Source organism: Pteropus alecto, unplaced genomic scaffold (assembly GCF_000325575.1).
Source record: "Pteropus alecto unplaced genomic scaffold, ASM32557v1 scaffold24, whole genome shotgun sequence".
Lineage (NCBI taxonomy): Eukaryota > Metazoa > Chordata > Mammalia > Chiroptera > Pteropodidae > Pteropus > Pteropus alecto.
Window position 1 is genome coordinate 24049331 of NW_006439192.1, and position 17652 is coordinate 24066982.

General features: G+C 34.1%; 1 protein-coding gene across 1 annotated transcript in view; it reads right to left on the reverse strand.

The window, feature by feature from the left end:
- Positions 1 to 17652, reverse strand: part of MICU3 (mitochondrial calcium uptake family member 3) — a 78483-nt gene that overhangs the window by 60164 nt on the left and 667 nt on the right. Inside the window, exon 2 of the mRNA XM_006916486.3 lies at positions 17593 to 17649. Within this exon, the coding sequence (XP_006916548.1) occupies positions 17593 to 17649 (57 nt within the window). The remainder of the gene's footprint in view (positions 1 to 17592; positions 17650 to 17652) is intronic.

Sequence of the window (17652 nt, forward strand, 5' to 3'; positions counted from 1 at the left end):
ACACAGTGTCTGGCATATCCAAGGAAAACCAGAAGTGAGCCTTCTGATTTCAAACTAGGAGTTTAGATTGAGATAATCAAAGAAAATCTAAAGCTTTAGTGAGAAAGATACCACATTATAACTTATGTGCATCTTTTTAAAAAATTGTCCAAACACATCATCTTCAAAACTAATGTTGGTAATGGTTTAAGTTTGGCCACTGTAATAAAGCTTATGGGTTTTATTTTTTAGTTCGACTGATTATTATTTTAATGGAGTAAAAATTCTGGAAAAATGAATCTCTTCTTAAGTAGAACAAAAGTAACTTATGGCTTAAGTCTTGAAATCTGGAGCACTCAACTCTTAAGCAATCCTCCCAAATGATTACAACATATAAAAACTGAATATTTTGATTTCTTCTTTTTTTCATATTTATATTTTAAAAGAGTATTCTATGTACTTCAAATTTTAAGTAATTATAATGTTATGAGCTACATATTACTTCAGTAGGCTTCTTTCAGTTACATATTACCAATTCTTTTCTACAATAATGAGTAGTTTTTGCTTCTATAATATCTTTCTAAAAAAGATTAATGTAATTCATAAATTCTTCTAACTTTGACTACAGGAATTACAAGAACAAATGGACAGTATACCTGGTAAGAATTCTATCAGTATAAGAATTAGGGAAGGCCAGAAAGAGGAAAATACAGCTTTTCAAATGTGAGTGAAGACTGGGAGTTACAACATAGAAGGAGGTCCTTGGTTATTGCTGAAGAAAAAGACAAACACAAATAGGATTTTAAAGAGACTCAAATTTGGTAGATTATCCTTTTGGCTACATGGAAAATTGCAGGAGGGGGCAGCAATGGAGGGAACAAGAAGCGAGAACAGGAAAGGTATAGGAGATGTAGCATATGATTTATTTGGCACCATCCTGAACCAAGTACAAGACAGGCTGTGAATCTCAGCAGGGAATACAGGTGATATAAAGAAGTTCAGGCAGCAGGCAAATTGGCTGAAGTCTATTATTCAAAGAGATGAGCTGACCAAGTCAAGCAGAGCCTCAGTTTAGAAAAAAGCAATGTAGTCTGTTGGATATTGGCATAAAGTCACTGGTGTATAAGATAGGAATCCATAGCTCAGTCATAGGGGTCTGTTACATTAACAATGCCAAAAGTGGCCAATTTGCCAGTAATCTGAAGCTCCTTATATTCTCCAGTTGGTCTTAGGTCTATGGTGAGGTTGAATCTATGGGTGGGTGGTCAAGTGAACTCTTATTCCAGGAGAATAGAGAAGACCAGCTAAAAATTTAATTCTCCTTCATCAAAAAACGATCATTTCCCTCCATCGTTACATGAATGGATAAAGATGTGGTGTACACACACACATCCATCCATCCATACATACATACATATAAACCATGGACTATTACTCAGCAATAAAAAAGAATGAAATCCTGCCACTTGTGACAATGTGGATGGACCTAGAGGTATTACACCAAGTGAAATAAGTCAGAACAGAGGACAAATAACACATGATTTCATTTATATGTATAATTTAACAAAACCAAACACAACAAAAATAGACTCATAGAAACAGAAAACAAACTGATGGTTGCCAAAGGGGAGGTCTGTGGGGATATAGGTGAAAAAAGGTAAAGGGGAATATACTCGATAACACTGTGATAACTTCGCATGGTGACAGATGGTTACTAGAATTAGTTTGGTGATCATAAGGTATATAATAATGTCAAATCACTAGGTTGTACACCTAAAACTAATATAACATTGTATGCCAACTATACTTTAATAAAAAAAATTAAAAATAAACAAAAAATAATAATTTCCCTTCTCAATAATCAAAGCCTTCACCGATTAATTCTTTCTCTATTATATTCGACAGGGTAGGCTAAATACCTCAAATGTAACGGATCAAACACAATAAAAGTGTGTCAATTTCTCTTTCATAAAAGTCCAAGGAGGACTGGAGTTGGGGTGGGATTAGGGAGTTCTGTTTCACAAAGTTATTCAGAGACCCAGAGTGATGATGACTGCCATTGTTAATGAAGGTGGGTGGGTACAGCACAGAAGAAGTTCATGTGAAAAGCATTTATATGCCAGGCCTAGAAGTGGTATAACTCACTTCTGCTCACATTCAATTGAAGAGAAGTTAGTCACATGGCCATACTTAAGTGCAAGGGATGATGAAAAATGAAGAACTGGGCATCAACGGTCCTAACTATTATGGGAGAAGAGAAGAGATTATGGTCAACAGCAGTCTGTCACACCAACTTTTGGTGACAACATCAAGGACTCATGGAATATAAAAGACTAGGAAGAAAAACATTTGAATTATATATAGTATGTTTAACAAAGTCTTAAAGAGATCCACTTCCAAAACAAACCACCTCTGCAGCCTCATGGGACATAAGACTTCTAAATCACCTTCATCAATTTTTCAGGAAATACTAAACTACTGTGATTCCCTTAGATTGACAGTTCCACACATTTTTATCCTCTGCATATTGTATTTCTCTTTCCAAAGTCTTAAAAACAGCTAATATTCACTTGAAAATTTAATGTCGTTTGCACTTGCACTCTCCTAGCTTTGTTTTTCCAAATTTGGCAAAATGCTTCTGTAACTCTGACCTTTTCATAAAACACTGTAGTGAGATTAAGAGAAGATAGGGTCTTGTCCTCCATCCTTGAATACTGAGAGACGTCAAGTGTAAACAGAAGTTTTCTGTTCCACCTCACAGACCTACCCATGGTATCTATGGGAGGCTGAACAGTAATTGACTAAATAGAATTTTTCATATCAAAAAGATGTTGTAAAACTGCTATTAAAAATTATCCAAGCATGGGTCTCAGAGTTGGCATATAAATTATATTAATTGTAAGTGCAAGGCCACTCAGCAGACAAATAAAATCATAGAAATCTAAAGGTAGAAGAGAATTTAAATTCACCTTTTCATTTTACTCCTTCTAAGAAAGTACACTTTACACCTTCTAGGAAATTATTTTATGAGAATTACATAACAAATCTTTTCAAGTTTGCCAAAAGATGTTTAGGGAATTTTCTTTTTAGCTCCAAAAAGTTCTATTCCTTACTTATAAAAACAGAGAATTTCATAGAAATAAAAATTTCAAACATATGTATAAAATAACATACATAATTTATTCATAAAAATAAGTAATGATCATTTTCAGGTAATGTGGATCCTGTAAGTCATGCTGACATAAGTAAGATGGGTGGCTTCTAAGAAGTGGTAGAAATGATAAAAGTTACATTTTTTTAAATTACCTCATCTTTCCACGAGAAATAAAAATATGTGTCAATGCAATTATATTCTCTGGAATTTCCACACTAAGACCTTTGTAACTACTATTTAGATGTTACTTCTTAAGGTAGTAAAACTAGGGCCTTCAGGCAACAGAGTACATCATTATCCTTCCTAAGAATAACAGAAAGCAAAGGTTCACTGCCAAGACACAGTCTCATGTTACTTCAGGTCAGCAATTTGAAAATTTACTCTGTAGTAAGTTCTGGTTTTCCCAGGAAGGCAAGATTAAATGCCAGATAAAGGATTCACTACTTGACAGTTAGAGAAACTGATGCCTACAAGCTGATAATACCCTAAAGAGGTAACTTGAAACAATTATATCAATTATCTAAACACTGTATAATGCATTACCTTAAACAGCTGAGAAAGAAACATGAGAATGCAGAATGGAAGAATAAAAAATAAAACCATTTGTATTAACCAATTAACCAATTATTTTGGTTATTCATTCTTACTAGTTTCTTTAAAAAAAAAATTTGTTTTATATTAATTCAAATCAACACTAAGTTTTTAAAATAAATAATAACAGAAAATTTACTTGACTACATGCAGGAAGTTGAGAATTTGGTATTACACCCTACTTGATGTTGGCAACTGTACCAACAAATTTATAAAACAAAAGAGCACATATCTTTTAAATTTGAATTTTTATTTTATATTTTCTGAACAAGACTCTTATGAGATATGCATGAGATTTTATTCACATTTTTAATCTAGGTAAAAAGATGTTCATGGAAATATTACTCTTGCCCTTTCTCAAAAGGCTTTAGGCTTATTTAAATGCTTCCAAGTAGATAAAAGGGGTAACATTTTCTTTCCTTGTTGGGTGGTGGAAAGGTTAAACATCAAATTCCCAGTGTGGGAAAATCTCAAAGTATTCTAGCTGAAACATTTTGATGGTTAGTAAATGTATCGACATGGAAACACACAGCTGCAGATCAGCCAATATTATTTCCCTGACTGAGATCAAATAGGAAAAGAAAGTTGTAAAAGAAAAGAGAGAGAAAAAAAAGAGCAATAGACCATTTATGATCTTAAAATCTCCACTTGAATTATTATTGTAGCTTATATTATAGGGTTCTTCATACCATTTTTCTCCTGCTCTTTACAAGGCTACTGGAGAGAGCTGCTTATAGTTCCTGTCTCTGATTTCTTTACTTCAGCAGGTTCTCCCCTCTACCACTCCACTAATATTGCTTGTCAGGGTCACTGATGACCTTGTATCTAAATCCTAAGGTCAATTCTCAGTTTTCATCTTATAGCATCTGACACAGTTGATAACTCACTTTTCCTTGAAATAATTTTTCTCGGGTTTCCAAGACCATAATTTCTTGATTTTCTTTCTACTCCTCTGGCAGTTCTCTCTTGATAATTTTGCTCATACTTTTTATCTACATAGTGCCCTAGGGTCAGTCAGGAACACCTCTCTTTTTTTAATCTAATTACTTCCTTGATGACCTAAGCTAGGCTTTACATATTATAAATTTACTCCCAAATCCAAAATGGAGGTCATTTGCATGAGACAGGGCAAGGTGGGGTGTGCTGCAGGTACAGTGGAGCACAACGTTTGGAATAGCTTTTGTGAAGATGAGAAATGGAGGTATCAGAGACATGTAAAAGGATTGTTAAACATGTCTCCTTGTGCACATGTTTCGTTTTCTCGGGGGTGTATACCTAGATAGCATTTCTGGGTTACAAGGCATGTGAATCTTCAATTTAACACATAATTAACCTATTTTCCAAAAATGTGTACCCTACCACCAGAGCATTACAATGTTTGTTGCTCTACATCACTGCTAACATTATTGTCAGTATTTTTAATTTTACCAATCTAATTGGTAAGAAATCGTGCCTTGTCCTGATTATAAAAGTATTTCTCTATAATTAGAGCCCAGGCAGACATTATAATTAGTAAAAAGTATTTCTCTATAATACTATTGTAAGTATCCACTTACATTCTAAGACTTCTTTGTTTATTAGATATTTTTGTTTTAATGAAGTGAAATGTAGCAGCATCCTAGATTGTGCTTTTTGTCTTGTTTTGAAAATCCTCCCCCTTATAGGGTCAACATTTTATTTTCACATATTCTCTCCTCTGAATATCTTAAAGTTTTACTTATCACATTTAGGACTCTAATCCTAAATTATTATGCCATGAAGTAAGCATCCTATTATTTACCCCCAAAATAGCACTTTAACTATAATCAGGCACTATTGTCTTACATACATTGTTGTTCAATATTTGAGAACCACCTTAGTTTAACTCCTTTCAAAATAATGATTATTGTTGTAATATGCAGTCACTGTTTAAGAATTACCCCATTTTTACCAATTTCTTCATTTACCATTTCTTCTCGAATTTCACCCTTCTTTTTATGTTCATTTCTTCCTGATGTCCACTCTTTAATAGTCCTTTTAATGATGATCAGAGACTGGTAAACTCTCTCAGTCTTACGAAAATAAATGTATTTTAACCTCGTTCTTAAATGATAATTTACCTAGGTATAGAAATCTATGTTGGCAGTTATTTTCTCTCAGCGTTTTGAAGATACATTCTACTTGTTTCTATCCATTGCCACAGATTAGCCTTCAATCAGGCCAACAGCTATCCCTTTGTGGAAATCTGCTTTGTTACTCTCTCTAGTTGATTTTATAGTTTCACTATAGTCTGACTAAATATATATTTATTTTTATTTATCATGCTCAGGACCGTTTATACTTCCCAAATCTGAAGAGTAATGTCTTTTTGCCTTTCTGGGAACTGGTCAGCCATAATCTTGTAGAATATTGCCCCTCTCTATTCTCCTAGTCTGTAACCCCTAATTGATGAATTTTAGACCTTCTCAGTCTGTTTTCCACATCTTGTAAACGCTCCTCAATATTTGCCAATCCTTTAGAAGTGTATTACATTCTCTGTAGTTTCCTCAATATTATCTTCTAGATTACTGCCTCTTCATTTATGTTTTATCTTCTGCCTACCCTATCCAACATCCAATGACCATATTTTACATTTCCAGAATTTCTATTTTATTCTTTATTATAACTTACCTATTCTTTTTCATACTGATCTTTCATTATGTATTTAATCATTTTGAATATACTTAATTTAAAGACTCAACTAAATTATCCTATTATTATGTTGTTAGGAATCTAATCAGTTTGCTGACTCTTTCATAAAACTTCATATATTTTTGTGCTTTTGGATTATCAAGTATCCTCTTCTAAATCTTATCTGTAGGATTTACAAAGGGCCCATGTTCAGGGCATTTCCCTCCAAAGAAGTTTTACATTTAATTCTAGCAGCACCATCAAGTTTTCCTTTGCATGGGTAATACAAGTTCTAACTTTGAATCCATGTGAAGTAGTTTGGGACCATGTTTATGTTTTCTCAGGTGAGTCCTTTTTTCTACCTAGAGCCCAGGCAGACATCTTCAAACTTCCCTGTCATCAACTTGTACTGGGGGGATTTTTTTCTAGTCCATTCTTTTGATTTCTTTCTAGTCTATTCTCTCTGGCTTTAGGAAGGTCTTGTCTCCTTCCCCAACACAGGCATTAATTCAAGTTCCTAGAACATGAATAATGAACCATCATTCCCTCAAGTAAGCCAGAGCTCACACTATTTTATTATTAGTTTCCTCTTTATTTCTGCCCCTGGCAATTTTTCTTAATTTATTATAAGTACAGTACGGTATTTAAAATGTTTTTATGACAGATTATGTAATATGCTGTATTGCTAGAATCGGAAATCTTAGTCATTCATTTTATTAAACGGGCATCCTATAATTTATTTATGAGCATTTTCATTTCATTTAAAAGCCATTTTCCCAACACAATATACTTCAAACCTAACAAAGACTGATAGATAACCCATTACTTGTTCTTTAGTTTCTACTTAGAAAGAGAACTTTGATTTTTAGCTAGGCATAATAAAACACCTAAGAAAGGTTACAGTTCTCAGGCTTTGTTGCAGTTAGATTGGTTTAACAGACTAAATTTTGGCCACTGAAATGTAAACGAAAGGTGTTTTGTTGTTTTTTTTTTCCCCTTTCCTCCGAGACTTCCTGGAAGGCCAATTAAAAGGTGCCAACTCAGCCAAACAGGGCACAAATAAGTAAAGGCAAAGTCATTATCTTGACTCACTTCTCCTGACCCCAGGCCAACTGCTCTTCATTACACCCTGTTTCACTTATTTCGACCTATGTTATTTCTATAACAACTTTAATCCCTGAGCTTAAAGCTGTTATAGAGGGCAGTCAGAAGTAGTTATGGGAGAGGAGATCATTATAGACATGAGGGAAAGGAAAGGGAGGAGAATCTATATTTTCCCAAGCAAAAGCTAAACAATTATGTGAAGATCAAAACTGCTTTTAAGCTAAGATGTAGTGCTGTAAGCCAATCGGTAGGAATATCACAGCGCCTTTACCAGTTTTTTTAGGCTAGGTGCCTCTGACCCCTCATTTCCAAGTATCTTGTTTTTCTAAAGGAATTAAACTCTCTAGAGAGCCACTTTGCTCTCCTAAAAACTAAGAAAGCGCGACTGCAGATACTTGTATTATGTAGTACATTTAAGAATGCCCCTTTCTCTGTAGATCCTAAGGGAACATTTCTTGAATAAAACATATCACGAAAATATTGGAGACATGTTTCGAGAACTTCTCTATCAGCCTGTAATCAAATAATATACCCCTACTACCTGAGTAACTTACCTTACATAAATAACATTCAGATAATCCCTCCATGTTTTTCCAATTTTCACCATTCTACTAAAGATCGATGTTCAGCTCAATTTATGCCTTTATCCATGTTCCAAATTCTGTTGCATAAGGGGTTTGGGTGGAAGACTAAAGACACAAAGTGCTACTCTCCTATAATTTGCCAGAAAATGGCAGGAGCCTTGTGAAATCTGCCTGCAGTTTTATACAAATTTAAAAGAAATAACTACTTTGATAATTCAGGATAAGTTCCATATTTTAATTATTTTGTGATATATATGTATAATACTTTTGATAAATATTTAGTTCACAACAGCACCTAGTATTTGTACTTTTGACTAATAAAATTTAGAATATTAGATCAAGCTACGAAGTATAAATTTTAACCCAACTACCTAAACATGATGTCTTGACTTTGACTAAGTTGGTGTTACAGACTTGATCAAAATGCTTACCTGACTTTTATGATGATCAGGTACTCATCAGGCCTGACAGAGCAGACAAGAACTTGACAGGCATGTGTGATAGCGCATATGCACAATGCTGGACCAAAAGGTTACTAAAACTGTATTCTTTACTATGACATCAAATCCTGCTGACCCATTTACTTGGATAGGAAGCAGTCTGGAGGACGCCATGTGACAACAAAGACTGAATGGTGAAAGGAGGGAAAGTAGGAGTCACACTGATCTTTTTCACCACAAATCCCAGTCCAAACACTGCCTATTATTGTCCTCAGGATTCCATCATTGAGCTTGATGGTAGTAATATCTTAAAATCTCCTAAAAATATTACTGAATGTTCTTATATGTATATGGAGCATTATAAATCATATTCTTATCTTTAGATTTGCAAGAATAATTTAAAGTGGTTGGAATAAGTTTAGATAATCCTATTTAAATAGAACTAATTCAACGCGTTGAAGCTAGCTTAAACTACACCTAACCTATGAGAGCCTTTCTGGTGGCATGAAGCCTGTTAGAAAAAATTCACTTTGAATTGTAGCAAGCAGTTTGAATAATCCATTATATCCCTTCCAGGGAAAGGGATAATCCAAATATCTCACCTATTCAATATTTATCAATTGGATAGATATCATCCTTATCAGAAAGCACACACAAAAAAATGAATTATTTGAAATTCTTTTATATATACTTTCTGTATTCTAAATTCTGGAGATGGGGTTGAGTATTAAAATGGTTAAAAGTCAATTTAGTGAATGAAGAAAAAAAGTGGAAAACATAGATTCTATTTTTCCAAATTGGAAAAAAAAATCTTTAATGAGCAAATGCTCACTATGCTAGTCAATTAAATGATACAGTACTAAAGTTCCATATTTTACTTAATTTATATAATCTATCAATACATTAGAGAATAAAGAAATAAGGGTTACAGAAAGAGGAAAGTGGAAAAAGTAATATACTTAGAAAATTCCGTTTAGTACACAAATAACTACGCATTTTCTTTAATGCTAGATAAATAGTGCCATTAACAGAACTTGTTTAATTTTTTTAAAACACACTTTTCTCCAACACAAGAGTGTTTACAACCACACAAAACAAAGTTCTCATATTCCTGTGTTTGGCACAACAGTTAGAGAAGATCAATGAGAACAAATATTCACCTATCAAATTCACCTATCAAATTTAAACAAAAGAATAAAATCTATAGTATAAATTTGGTGTATTTCCTATGTAAGTTAAATGTTATAGCATGAGTAAAGAAAGTACTAATTAGAACTTATTACTAAGGTTTATACATCTCAAAAAAAGGGATGACATAAACAAGAATTAGAACAGCAAAAGTTGTGACTATGTAAAAATATTCATTAAAAAACTTCTACATTTCATTTTCAGGTTAAAAATTCATTTTGTCATTTAAAAACTCATATTAAATCTTGCAAATACAAAACAGAAGCAAATTAAAAGACTTCATGATTTTCTAGTTTCTTTTTAAATATTTAAATCCTTTACTCTCCCCCAAATCTCTATCATGGTTACTCCACAAATTTCTACTATATTGCTCTCAGAAGATGACATCACCTTCTATTTCGCAGAGAAAATAAAAGTCATCAGGCAAGAACTCCTTCAACTACCTGCCAATAAACATGTATACTGTCTGTCTCCTCCTGTCCCTTCCTCTGATTACACTGAAAATGGCATCACTCCTATTATCTAAGATTAAACTCTTCCTTCGTGCTTTTAACTTTCATCTTCTATTTCTACCTGGATCTTTGACAAATCATTATCCTCTCTTTCTTTTGGGTTTAGTGTTCCTCCTCATGTCCTTCAGCATTTAAACATATTTTAGGGTCTTCCATCTTAAAAAAAATAATCGGTACTGTGTTCCTTAAGCTACTGCCCTCTCACCTCCCTTTCATGAAAAAGTTGTCACTTATTTTGTCTGCCTCACTTTTTCTTTACCTTTACTCTCAGCTTATCCAACTATAATCTGATTTCACTTCCAAGATCTCACCAAGACCACCATGACCTTCTTATTGCTAAATGCAACACTTTCTGTTTCTCATCTTAGTTGACCTCCTCTGGTCGTGTTCACTGTAACTGACTACTTTGTATTTGAAGCACTAACTTTAGTTGGCTTCCATGACTCTCCTGGCTTTCTTTTACCTGTCTGGACCTTACTTCTCAACTTTTTGCAGGGTTCCATTCTTAGTCTTTTAAATCATTGATACTGGCCAGGGCTCTCTCTCTAGTTGCTTTCTTGTTCTACATATTCTGAACAATGTCATCCATTCTTAAGATTTTTAACACTTGATAATTCCCAGTCTATTTCTATAGTATAGATTTCCGTCCTGAGCTTCCATCCTATGTATTCACTGGGAAATTTCCCTTCAGGTGTCCAAAACACACCTTGATCCATTGTACAAGTTAAAAACTCATCATTCATGCCCACTACCTCCAACCTTTTTTATTTTCTCCTGAGAACCCAGTATCAGTGAACTTCTGCACAATCCACCCAGTCACCCAAGATGAAAATTTGAATATCATCCTACATTCTTCTATTCTCATCATCCTTAAAATCTAATACCAATTGTGTTGATCCTTAATCTCTCAACAATCCAGCAACTTCTCACTACTTTACTGCCATTTCCCTAGTAAGCCAAAACTATCTCCTGTCCAAAGAAATATTATGGTTAAAAACTGCTTGATGTGTCCTTTTTATTAAATTAAAATATAGAGAATATGAGAATCTAACATTCTAAGAAGCAATAGCATCTCACCTGGCCTCCTACTTTTCAGTATTATATCCTTCCCTCTACTTCTCATCCAGTCAAAGTGATATTCCTAAAACACAAATTTGATTGTATAGTATCCTCATGCCTAAAAATCTGTCAATACCTCCTTATTATTCCTGATTATCTTCTGAAGTCCAATCTCTCTTGCCTCAAATTCTCTGTTATACATCCACAGTGACCTTCTTTCAGCTCTGAAAACATAATATGCTTGTTCTCATGTTTTTCTCTCCACCTGGAATACATTTCTTCACCCCATGCCCCCCAGCTCCCTCTTCATCTAATAATTCCTACTCATCCTTCAAGTCTCTGCTTAGATGTTACTTCAGGAAGGCACATTTAAGGAAGGTCCCAAGTCTGGGTTATATGTTCTTCCTCCATGATCCCATGGTATACTATACTTTTCCCATCGTATCACTTTTCCATATTGTATTATAATTATTCTGTATCCTCAGTAGATTGTAAAGTGCAAAAGAACATGAATTTTATTTTGTCCACTATTAAATCCCTGGTACCTACTACACTTCAATAAATATTTTTTGAATAAAGTATTTGAATAAACAAATAAATCTATGAATGGATGGATAAGTTTATTGTTTCCAAGTGGGATGTGATATGGAAATCTTGATTTTATGGCAATGAAACTGAAAGAAACTACTTAACACATAAGTCTTAAAAAACATTAATCCTTTAGAAAGACTTATGTACTCAAACACATATGATCTTCCTTAATCCTTTCCAGAACCAGAAAAGATAATATTCTTCAACATATTAAGGACCATTAACATAATGTGTATTATTTAAAAGAGAAAGTGGAGGGGAAAGGGATTAAAGGAGCCATTTGCTGACAGAACTGCTACACTGATGGCAACTAAGCCACTTTTGAAAACTGGTATGGGAATTGGGTGGTCAACAAATTTTACACGTGTAACTATTTCAAAATAATTTTTAAAAAAACATTAATTTAATGTTTTTAGCATTTAATACCAAAAGAGAATGAATTTGCCGTCTTCTCATATGCTTAGAAGAGGAAAATAAAAATGCATGAACACTGCAGCTCCTATCTCATGAAACTGTAATTAGTTAATAAATTTGCATCTACTACTAATGTTATGACTCAGTGTCCAATCATTAGTCTTCACAGATAACACAATGAGGAATACATCCTCTATTAAAACATTTAGATGATCTCCTATTCTCTAAAGTCCAATGGATATTTGCATGGATGAGATGATTTTGTAAAAGCAAGATTTCTAAAGAACAGTAATAATAAAAACATTATAATTTATTTCTGGATTTAGAATTCATTTGCTCATTAAATAAGAATTTATTAAAATTGCATTAGATACAAGGCTTATGTGCTATAAGGAGGATGAATGGAACCTCCCTCAAAGAAACTTCACAAATTTAGGATTAATGTAATGGTTTTAACTATTCCAATGTCTTCTTTAATCTTTAGGTAGAAAATGGCATCCATTTCTCAAAAATTATTAAAGATAAATTATATGTTAAATCAATGAGGGCAGCTACATTTTACGTTAATTAGTACTCATAAACAGTCTAGCTCAAAATTATATGTGAGAATGTGAGAATCAATTAGCAAGTCACATTAAAACCAAATACGATTACCTAAATTCCGGTTCAAAATGTAATTCAGTGTTTTTATTATTTACTTTTTAAATGTGATTATATAAACAAACAAACAAACAAAAAAACTGTATATACCTTCATTGAAACTGATTACTATGCATTACTGCACAATTTCTAAGTCTTGGAAGAGAATTACTAATGAGTATTTTTTTTAAAGCATACAATTCAATAGTTTTTAATATATTCAGAGTTGTGCAACCAGTATCAGAGAGTTTTTTTTTTAATTTAAGTTCGGGATCATGACAGTTTCATTTCCTGATATCCTTATGTGAATCTGAAAAGGACATCCACAATTATTGCAACCCAGACAAAAGGTGTATGAATGTTTATAAATCCTAGTTTTGTACAACCAGAAAGTACTATTATTTCCAAATTCATTCACATTTTATTTTGTGATTTACTTAGAAAACAATCTAAACTCAAATTGTTGTATGTGAATCTACAACATGGTCAGGCCACTAGAAAGGATGTGGGTAGAATCTGGTGAATTTAATTGTCACAGAATGATTCAGAAAACCAAAAGAAGGGATCTCCTAGTTTAGCTTCTTTACAACAATATTATTCTACACTGAATTAACCTCTCTTCAATTTCACATCTATGTGATTTCTCTCACTCTATAAAAAAATAGGATTTTTCTACATTTACACATCTGGCAAATTCTTCAGTATTATGGAAAAAATAAGCATAACCTCATGTCTCAAAATGTACTGCCTTAAAGAGAGGTTGAGAAAGATATAAAGTGAAAGAAACTTAAAAATGTATGATTACTGGCAATTATTATAGAAATGTACAAATATTGTTCTCTTTTCCGCTTGAGAGTAAAACTAAGTTACTTAAAGCTTAAGATGAACAAATCATAAACTAGATCATGTATTCTGTATAAAAAGTAAAATATTGGATTTCAGTGTGTTAAGCACTCTAGCAGATGCTTTTTTTTTTTATTCTGGGCCTGAAAGAAAAAGGTAGGTATAGAACAAAATTTTTTTCCACTGGTAAAAATAATGCTTTAAAACTAAACCGTAAGGTTCTAAAAAGAATTTGTCAACATCTCTTCATAATATTAACAGGGCCATGTTAACTGGAAAATTTTGGCAAGCCAAACTTACACAATTAAAATAAATAGTGTCATGTGATTCAGTTTCCCAGAGCCTGGAATTTTGACCTTGACTGAAATCTTCCAAATTCTAATGCTATAAATAACTACTTTAGCTGAACAAAATACTAAACTATTAATTCTCACAGAATGTGGTTGTGCCTTTTCAATGTGTATGCCCCATGCAAATACTGAGTATGGGCTTACTCATTCAACAAATATTTATTGCTTATCTACCAGGGTTAGGCCCCATACCAGGCAATGATGATATAAAGGTGATCAAGACCAACACAATGCCTCTCCTTCAAAGGCTAAGAAAAGCAGGGCAGACAATTAACAAACAATTGCAAAACATCATCATCTGGGAATACAGAATGAGAAGGGATATTTTAACAAATCTATGGAGTTGGAGAAGGCCTTCTAGAGGAAGTTCAGAGGTAATGCCTTTAAAACAAAAATCTTCAAGGCTATATAGTAATAGAACTAAATGTAGATTACTGCTGTTCACTGCCATCAGTTAAATCATTCTCTTAACATGAACAGGTTAATTTATATGCTATGCTATGTTCAATATAATATGCTCCTAAATAAAAAGGGCGTTATAAGTTAAAGGCTCTTAGCTATAGTTTTGCACATCAAAAGGAATCATTTCTATCACTTTAGGAAAATCAAATAAGCACAATAGATGAAGTGGCAACACAGGTTTAAAATATTTCTGAAAAATGGCTGATTGACCTCATAAGTTTCTTTCAATCTCTTCCTCCCAAAACCACGTTAAAATCAGAATAAAGGAATTTTTTAAAGGCATAAACATACAAGAACTAAGAAAGAGAAAAGGAGGGGAGACCAAAACACTCAAGAGAATTCATCAAATTTATATAAACTTGAAAAGATGAAGGAGTGATAACTGATCAGGGAAACTGAGGCACAACCTGCATACTGTGGAGGAAGAGACCAAATGGAAATAAGCTAATTTTAGGTACAGACTCCAGAAAAGATAAGGCCTTGGAGCACAAGGAGCTGTGGAGGCAGATTAAGTAGTGGGGCAGAAAACAGAGAATTAGATAATAATATAGTACATCATTGGATACTCCTCCAACATACATTCTCTCACACTTATGTGCATGTGCACCTACATCCAGATTACGGCTCCTCCCACCTCTCCTATTCTTTGGAGAAGCTCAATGACACCAGAGAAAAAGATTTATAACATATTGAAATTTGGATGCCACTTTAATGAAAAGCCCAGAACACCAAATGAGAAGGCATGCTCATGTACACAGAGCTTCTGAGTGGTTCTCAAATATAGATAGGCAACAACCACAGATATGTGGGGAAAACCTCCAAAATGAAAGCGAGCTCTTAGAGAATCAAACATAAAAAAAAAAAAAGAAAACCTGGAAGATACAACACAATGCATGGAGAACTATAAATATAAAACAAAATTATAATTACTATCCTTACTGTAAAAAAAAGTAATTTAGCAGCCATAAAACAAAATATAATGCTGTAATACATGAACATCAGAGAACAGAGAATAGTTCTTTGAATTAAAAAATTAGGATAGCTGAGATAAAACATTCAATACAAGAAAGATTAGAATTGGATTAGGATCTGTCTGACTAAGAAGTTTCAGAAAAAGAAAACAGAGAAAATGGAGAAAACTGTTAAAGAAATAATAGAAGAAAAGTATGTAGGACTTTCAGACATGAACTAACATACTGAAAGGGCTCTCAAGTACCTAGCACAATAAATGAAAAAAAATGCCCACATTGATGTTCATTACTGTGAAATTTTCTAATGTCATAGATAAAGAGAAGATTGTAAAGTTTTCAGAGGGGCGAAAAAAGGTCAAACACAAAAGGAATTATGATCAGAATGTATAACTGGAGACTTGGGAAGGGTAAGACAGGACTTTAATATTATTTAATATTATTTGACTTCTAAAACAATGTACAGATATTTTTATAAACAACAATCAATAATAATATAAGTAAATAAGTAAGAGGTGCATAAGTAAATAAATGAATAAAACCAATTGGTTGAATGCTCCCTACATGCTAAGGGTACCATTTTTTAATGTGTTATCTCACTTAACTCTCATAACTCTATCAACCTCATTTTACAAATGAAGAAACAGGTACTGAGAAGTTAAGCAATAATACAACTAGTAGGTGGTGGAGCCAGAGACAAGATATTTCTGTGTGGTCTTTTAAAAACTGCATGATGTTGTCTCTCAATTTTAAAAGTAAAATTAATTTTTAAAAAGAAGAAAAAATACTATTTGGATGTTTCCTACATTCCTAATCTGTTCCCAGATCAACTATGGATGATTAAAAGTTCAATGTATGCGTGGGGCGGGGGGAGTGAAGGGGGACGAAAGTTGAGGGTATTTGTTAGTATTTTAAGTATTCACTGTATAGAAGTACTTTATGCTATAAATTTGTGATGTGCTGTTAGGTCTCTAAATTCCGACCTAAATGCATCAACAGCCTCCACCAAATGATGTACCTACATCAGATTGCTACTGTGTATTTGGGCAAAGAATAAAGGCTATATAAACTTCATTAAAGTTAAAAACAGAATAGCTGCCCCTTTTCTAAATTATTGTCATCTAAGCCCTTTACACTCTTCTAGTCTTGCAAGAAAAATTTCCCTAGATTTTCCTAGTCATTTACATAACTTTATTAAATATAACGATGCAACGAAAACATGGTGCCCCTATAATTTCTCTTGCCTTACACTCATCTTTACATTAAATTAAGTACATGATGATACTTGAACATTTTCGTTTGAAGTTTCTCTGGAAGAGTTAGCCTCATTCAGTTTCCTATTTTTGCTGTCCTATCCATCTTCTTACTTACTTACTGTCCCTGCTTAAGAGATTCTAGCTTTGGGGGTAGATGTGGTAGATGGGATATACTTTTTTACTGGTTTTTTTTTTTCTTTTCCAATCTGGTGACATCTTCATTCTTTCCGACCTATAGGAAGGCTACACAGTTTTGGCATTTCGTCTCTTGGAACTAATAAACTTCCATACAACAATATAGTAACTTTTCAGACCTCAGAGCACTGCACTGCACTGCACCTCCTGGATCACATACTGGGGCTTCGCCCAGCCTCCTGGTAGTTCCTTTCTCGCACAGAGGCAATCCTCCACTTTCTGCCTGTCATGCCCTTGACTTCTCCTGAGTCGGTTTTTTGTTTTGTTTTGTCCCGGTTTGGGGTTTTCACTGATAGGTGATAGCTGCAGCAACCTTTAAGGTTCTCTTGCATCAATGACAGCATCATCTATGTCTTCCCAACATCTAGTGAACAGACCCACGGCTGTCTGGCCTAGAAGGTCTCGGTCTTGATCACAGGAGGTCCCCATCCGCGGCCGCGGAGTTCACATTGTGACAACCTCCAACGTCCGCTGTCACGGAGGCCCACAGTCTCAGGCGCACCCTGCACGGTTGTCACAGGATCCCTCCCCACACTCAGGTGGAACACCTGGCGGCCCTACTCTCGGGCGTCACCTGCGGGTCTGCCCAGCGCGCGCGCGCGCTCCGCACATACCGTCTCCTTGGCAGCAGCGACCGAGATGGGGAGCAGCCCCCCGCCGCGGGGCGGGTCCTT